Genomic DNA, 7,441 nt, shown 5'->3' on the forward strand with positions numbered 1-7,441 from the left:
TCGCAGCGTGAGGGGAGGTGGCACCCGCGGGGCAGCGTGAGGAGGTGCAGCTCCTGTCTGGTGCGGGGGGGAGCGCTCAGAGGGGGGATGCAGCACCTGTGGAACGACGGGGTAGCTGCAGCAGAGGGAACGTGTGAACGTCAAGAGAATATTTTTTTCCGTAAAAACGTTGGGTTTTTATCCTCATCCATCGTGAAGATCCATGCTGGGACAGAGCAGGTTGCATCACATATATGCGCTTGTATGTATTTGTGCTGTTGAGCCCAGCACTGATGACATATCCATGTCTGCTGTCTTCCAGGCACTGAAGCTGCGAGCAGGAGACAAGCACTGTCTAGTTGCCCGCTCAAAATGTTACCTGAAACTCGGAGACACAGAAAATGCCCTGAAAGATGCTGAAGCTTCTCTCCAAAATGACAAAACATTCTCCAAGGTAAAGAGCATGAAGTGGTAAGAGGCCGGGGTGGCCAAGGACTGGTCTTCTGTCTGTGAAACTCTGAAGGGTCTGGGAGACAGTATTGTGTAGAAACAGCTAACTCTAAACACACCCTTGACATTTTTATCGCTTCCAGAGAAGTGGAGGTGCTTAGTTAAGAACTGAGAAAGAGTCCCAGGATTGGATTTTATTGTATGCAGATTGCGATAGCATAGGGCTCTCAATTCTGCCTAGCGGGGAGTTAATTGAGATCTCTGAAGCTTTTTTTTTTCTCTTTTTTATTCTTTCTTTTTTTTTTCCAAATGTCATTTTAGGGACTTTACCAAAAAGCTGAGACATTATATACCATGGGTGATTTTGAATTTGCGTTAGTGTTTTATCATCGAGGCAACAGACTACGTCCAGAACTGCAGAAGTTCACGCTGGGTATCGAGAAATCCCAGGAGGCAATTGTCAACTGCATTGGAAGTAAGATGTTTCATTTTGTGGCCCCTATAAGCACAGCCGGAGGCTGTTCGGTGGACAGCCGATGGCGTATTAGCTCAGCAAGTGACCCAAGACCCTGCAACAACAGAGTCTCTTTGCTTCTGGATTCACGTGCTCAGTGGCCATTCCCAGATGAAACCAGGAAGCACCAAAACCAGCACAGCCCTGTTCTTTTTTTCTTCTTTTTTTGGCTGAATGCCCATTCATATACAGTGTCTAATAACTAGTGTTATGTAAGTAAATTATGACACTAACTTAAATTTCCAAAGTCACCATGCAAATGCTCTAGGGAATACAGAACAAAGCAGCTCATCTACGTACAGCCCTACTGATTATAGAATCCATTTTGAGATCTTTCTCCCAATACTCAAAGTTAATAATGAAATTTGCCGTGCTACCTGAGACTGGCCTTCCTGAGATCCTGACTTTCCTCCAATTTACATTGCATAAGACCAGCGAAACTGTTGACTCTCGCAATGGAGCACTGCTTTCCTAATTTCTGGCTTAGATCATAGGGTCCTGCAGGAGACAGGAAAGGCCAAGGACCTGGTGATGTTCAAAGTAAACTGAAAACTTGTCCCTTTTCCCTTAGTTTTTCCTCTCAGCAATGCTCTCATATGCAGACAAGCATGGACAGGACGTGCAGCCACTCTCAGGCACACAGACACACCTCAGCTGGGGCTGCCACCTTAGACACGTGCACAGAGCAACCTGTGGGTAGCTCGCCAGGCTGCTGTAGAACCTGCCCGGCTAGTTAGAGACTGCTCAGGTGGATCCCCGACAGCCTGTCCCTTCACAGAGCCAGGACACACCCTGCTGCACACCCATACACATAGGCCCTGATCCTTGGGATATTTAAGTGCCTCACTCCCCCTGGAATCAGTTTCAAAATTTCAGTCCGCCCCCAGTGCCACAGATTAACTTCATGTCCCAGCTGCGTGAAAGCCTGAAGCTCCTTCCTATGTGATATTTGTTTAAAAAAACAGGGAAAGTTTCCAGATCTGGCTTGCTTTCCTCCATTACTGCTGCTTTCTTAGCTTAATACAAATGCCTAGATATCTTTGCAACTCTCAGCTGAAATGCTTGCCATGCTTGATATACTGAGCTAAGGGCTTTAAATGCCTTCAAGCATCTGGGCAAATGAACAGATTAAAAATCAAGAAGACATTTTTTTAACCAAGCGATAGCTCCTAGATGCAGAGGAAAAGAAGCAAGGAAACATGCTAGCATTTGATCTAGATGTTTAAATAGTTGGGAAATGCACACACAGGGCACAGCCCCAAAACCGCTTTAACTGAATCTGCTTTGCTTGACAGATTCAGAAACACCTGCCTTCTGTGATACGCGTGTACTCGCATCGCTGATCTTGGCCCAGTTGCCTTGCTGAAGGAAATCCTCCTACAACAGCACGCGAAGCTCGCTCCTTCCTTCAGACCAGGCCAAAACAAAGAGCTGTTTTTCACTCTTACCTCCACTGCCAGAGTGCAATCTGAATAGCAGAACTGGATGTCAGAGTGAAAATTAAATGGGAGTTTTGCCCTAATGTCAGTGCACAAAAACTTTAAAATAGTTCTCTGGGTTGCTGGAGATCCCTGTGCTTATGAGCTTTCCTTCAATTTTAAGCTTCAGCTGTGGTCCCTCAGAAGAACCTGCCATCCTTTTTCTTTCTCTGTTTCCATGCAGGATGTAGCATGTCTCTGTAGTAAATCTGCACTGTGATGGGAGCCCCCTGGTGCCATGTGAAAACAGTAATTAAAATCCCGGGAGAGGCTGCATCTATGTGCTATATTCCCTGCTTACAGAACATACCAACATCCACATATTTTGTGTGAAAGAATTAATAGAAAGCTTTATTTCAAACAGGACATTATAGGCTTGGCATGTTTATGGTCATTTTAATTTCTAAAGCCTCTGCACTGCTCTTCTTGAACAGTAACAAGTATTTTCTCTGTATTTGCAGGTCCGTCCTCAGTTAAACTGGAGAATAAAGAGGATCTGTGCTTTATAAGCAGGCAGGCAGAGGTACAGCCTGAAGAGCTCTTGCTTTAGAAGCTAACTAGAGTCATTATAATGCTAATACTTTCTGAAATAGGCATTAGAGGATTAATAGTTTCTGCAGCAACATGGATGGGGATACGGCTGGCCTAGTGAAGTGCCTTCTGAGCGCAGGAAGCATACTGATCTGTTACGAGAGTGTTTATGCACCTGCTTTTAATGTAGTTCTGGTTCAAGCTACACAGAATTTAAAGGAGAAGGCAGAAGGGCAGGGAAGAGCAACCACAGAGAAACAAAGCCCGGTTTGAAATTTCTCTACCAGCCTGACTGTTTCTGTTGGGTGTTGCTGATCACCCATCAAAGGCTAATAAGTAACAGCGCTGAGGTCAGAGCCAGGGTACATTTATCTACAATATTTACTTTGGTTTTACCTGAAGTTTAAGGTTCACATTTTTGATAATGGACACTTTCTCGATTGCTTAATTTTGGGGTGGTCCATTGAAGTAGTGCCTTGTTCCTCCGAGATGCCAAGCCACATTTCTGTTTGAAGTCAGTGCAGTGAGTGCTCATTGCTTCTTTCAGCAGGGATTACAGATACTCAGTGGTAAAAATAATATATACAAAGGGGCCTAAAGATTAGCATTGTAATTGTTGGGATTTTGGATGTGGAACTTTAGAAATACCCTCTTGACGTTTCAGAAGCCCTGGCTGTTACAGCCTCTGTTTCTTTGACTGTGGACAACTAGACCTGCCTTTCCCACAGCCTTAATGTCCTCCCACAGCACTGACCAGGAAGCCCTCCAGAACAGTACAAGACACGGGGGCAGAACTAATTCTTGCTCTTACTATAACGCCCCCTCCTGTTCTTGGAAGTGAGGGAGCACAGTTGGGTGCAAAATGTCAGTTGCTCGTGACCAAAGCAACTGGTGAGACACTGACTTTTTGCTTTTATTTAAAAAATAAGTTGGCTTATGTGGAGTGTAAACAGCATTCTGCTAATTCTAGCGTTCCCCACTAACCTCCCCCGACTTCCTTTATTTTTTCTTGCTGTAGAGCAAAAAAGCAAATCAGAAACTCCAAAACAAAGTGACTAAGGATCAAAAATGGACAAGGAAACAGCAGCCTGTGAGGAATCCAAAAACAGAGCGACAGCTTCTTGGAGAGCTTTATGCTGACAAGGTCTACCTAGAAAAGTTGCTCAAGGATGAAGGTCTTTCTTCATTGTATTTAACTAAATGTTCCGTCTAAGCAGGTTCTTTTTTTCCTCCTTCTTTCCTATCCCTGTGACTACTCTTCCTTATTTGTATCAGAGCTCACATAGCACATAGTGCTTGCAGTGGCCGTGCGAGAGGCAGATTTCTGGAGAGTCCAGGTATTTTTGGAGCCAGATCTACTATTCATAACTATGTCTGAGCATATCTCCTTCCCTATTAAATGGCAGGCTTTTATAACGAACAATAGATCAACTCAAAGCAATCTGTGCTGATGAAATCAAAAGCAGAAACAGTATCATTACAAATTACTTAACTTCTGTCATAATGATAAATTCCACTAACACTTGCATTAAGTGCAAAGCATTGCTCATAAGACTGTAACTCATTTGTGGTTTCGTTATAAATGCTGTTAAGATCAAGATGCAGGATTTGGAGAAGTATCTTATTTTAGAATGAGGCAGAAAGGTCATTCCCCTTTAGTAATTTTTCTAGGGAGCTCTTTACCCAGTAATAAAGAAGTAATTAAGAATTTAGTCTACTCACAGGTTTTATGGCATTACTAGCATTAATAATACATGTGGGCTATCTAGTTTCCAGGCATGTAAAAGCCTCAATTTCCATCTTGCAATCTAATCCACAACGCTTTTCAAAGTGCCATTTCAGTACAAATGCCCCGTACAATTGTTCTGTCCGGGAGGACGGGTGCTCGCTCATCACAGCTGGCCCCCATTAATTGGGCCCCTTCTTGGCTCTTGTCAGCAGAGAAGACAGCAACTACAGGGGCTGGGAACACCAGCTCTGGCTCACGAAAAACACACAGAATGGGTCACAGCAAGGGATTTTTCCGTAACTTCCCTCCTAATTGCATCAGTTCCGAGGAGCACTGAAGACTTTAATTTCTAGGACTCTCTCTCTGTCAGAGCAGAAAAACATTCACAAGCAGTCCCCCACTGGACTGCAGCTTCATCCATCATACACATTAATACTCTCCTGGGTTCTACCGTCTTATTTTCAGATTTGATGGAGAGCAGCACAAAGCAGGGGATCAAAGTAGCGGACCTGGTTTTGAGTGGCATTTCCTACCTGGACACACGCAGTGAATTCTGGCAGCAGCAGAAGCCTATTTATGCCCGTGTGAGAGAGCGCAAGCTCAGGCAGCAAAGGTGGATCCGGGACAAGAAACGAAAACCAGCTGAAGTTGGCAGATACATTGTGAAGAGCATGGAGGACATTGATATGTGTAGGTGTCCTGGCTGGAAGCATTAAGAAAATGATGATTGGCACATGTAATTATTTGCTGCAGTAATTACAGACCAGAACAACAGAAGCAGTACAAGTATTAACAAACAGTAGTAGGCAGTTTTTGGGAAGTATTTGCTTTTGTATTCTTCACCTTTCCCAACACTTAGATACAGAATCCAACACATTTTTTTATCAGCTTTTTCTGTACTTGAGGTCTTGCTGATTGGTTTTCAGGACACCACTTAGGTATCAAAGCCAGGTAGGCCATTGCTGCATGCTTAGCAAATGCCTCTGGTCTGGTAATCAGAAGTTGTTTTATTGAGAGAATGCAGGCCACCAGAGTTAATAATTTCTATAGTTCAAAAATTTCATTGTAGAGAGATGAAGAAGCTGAAAAACAGTGGCCTGGAAGGAAGGAGTAATTCAGCCACTTCTGGTCTCTTTCTCTCTTCCTGTGCTATATATTTTACAATCCAGGGAAAAGAATTTAGTCGTTACTGCAATTCAGTTCTTTTAAGCTACAACAGCTCGGTGAAGGTAGTGTCAGAAACATCTTGCAGTCTAATTCCCGCAGCACTGTAGCCCAGCTGGGCGCAATGAACACAGCTCACCAGGAAAGTGCAAGGGGCTAATTTAGGAGATAAAAACCCGAGTACTGTAGCTAGAACTTCATCTCCAAGACCAGGCTGCCCTGCTGCAATAACTGTGAGCTTTCAAAACCTTCAGACAACAAGCATCATACTCCTTTATTTTTCTTCAGCAAGTGTGAAGTGTTACCGGAGTCATTTCCCCTTACTTGCTGTGATGAAAGTGATTTCCAGTAGTGCCATGGGGAGGGTCAGAAGTACCATCTCCCAGGGGCAGATTTCCTGGAGATTGGAAGGAGGAGTGTAGGAGATGCATGAAGCGTTAGGAGCTCTAACCTTTCCCATGCTTTGTCTGAGGCTTACACAACTGCACTTAGTCTTACTTCCCCAATATCAGTGTCCACACAATAGCATTAAACTTTCCTCTTTGTCTCTAGTGCTGACTGGCGACTCCCCTGAAGAAAGCTGCAAGAAAGCTGAGCGCGTGCTAAAAAGAATACAAGGGTGGTCAGATGAAGAAGTTCCCAACAAGAATGAACTGATTGGAAACCTCCACAGCTGCATCGGGAATGCTCAGTTAGAGATGGGCCAGATGGAGGCAGCTCTGCAAAGCCATAAAATGGATCTGGAATTTGCCAGGCAGAAGTAAGTGCTGAGAAGTTCAGATGGACGGGGAAAAGGGGAAAGTGCCTCTGTTGAGATGTTTTAGCATCAGGTAATGCAATTCTCACCTGGAGATTTAAATGGGCAACGCATTCAGACTCTGCCCAAGTATCACGGTCTCTAGTGACTTATTATCTTCACTGTTTCAAAAATAAGGAGCCTGAAGCAGGTTTTTAAAGGACCTAGACCACGTGGCGCATCTAAATCTCTGCTGAAGTAAAGCAAGAGAACACAAGTCCCAGTCTCAGCACTTTAGCCTCTAGTATACGCTCCCTTCTCAGGAAGGTCAGGCTCTAAATTGCACAGGTTTTTTGCTACATTTTCTCTTAACGTCATTTGCATTCAAACCATGATAGCAGGCTTGAAATGTTTATCTAAGAGGTACAGTTACCTGCCCATAAAGAACACATTCTGCAGCTCTTTCAGCTAAAACAGAATGAAGCAAAATGTAGTCTTAAGATTTAGTAAGAGTTTTGCAAAGCACATGAGAAAACACTGAATAGTTGCTTGAAGTTATTTTGGTCTTATTTTTGCCAAGGGCTTTTTGTATAGGGCTTTTAAAATGTAACTGACTTATTAGCTTATCGTTTTCACAAATCACTTTTAAAAATTACTGTTGGTTTAAAAAATTTCTGCCTCTCTCCTGGTGATCTCCACTCCCCAGTTATGCCAAATAAAGTTAACAATTAGCAGTAGAGAGGCAGGAATGAGGTACGTGATTTTGCTACTTTTTTAAACCGGTATAAAGTTGCATTTAAAGGACAGAAACGCAGCGATGACTGGGGGAGGCCTTGCCCTCTGGTGGCTGGGGTTCAGCA

General features: G+C 43.8%; 1 protein-coding gene across 1 annotated transcript in view; it reads left to right on the top strand.

Annotated features, from left to right (window-relative positions):
- TTC25 (tetratricopeptide repeat domain 25) overlaps window positions 1–7,441 on the top strand; it is a 19,501-nt gene that overhangs the window by 5,616 nt on the left and 6,444 nt on the right. Inside the window, exons 2-7 of the mRNA XM_009327023.1 lie at window positions 302–433; window positions 751–904; window positions 2,883–2,944; window positions 3,971–4,127; window positions 5,147–5,371; window positions 6,398–6,605. Coding sequence (XP_009325298.1) covers window positions 302–433; window positions 751–904; window positions 2,883–2,944; window positions 3,971–4,127; window positions 5,147–5,371; window positions 6,398–6,605 — 938 coding nt within the window. The remainder of the gene's footprint in view (window positions 1–301; window positions 434–750; window positions 905–2,882; window positions 2,945–3,970; window positions 4,128–5,146; window positions 5,372–6,397; window positions 6,606–7,441) is intronic.

Source organism: Pygoscelis adeliae, unplaced genomic scaffold (assembly GCF_000699105.1).
Source record: "Pygoscelis adeliae isolate BGI_AS28 unplaced genomic scaffold, ASM69910v1 Scaffold917, whole genome shotgun sequence".
Lineage (NCBI taxonomy): Eukaryota > Metazoa > Chordata > Aves > Sphenisciformes > Spheniscidae > Pygoscelis > Pygoscelis adeliae.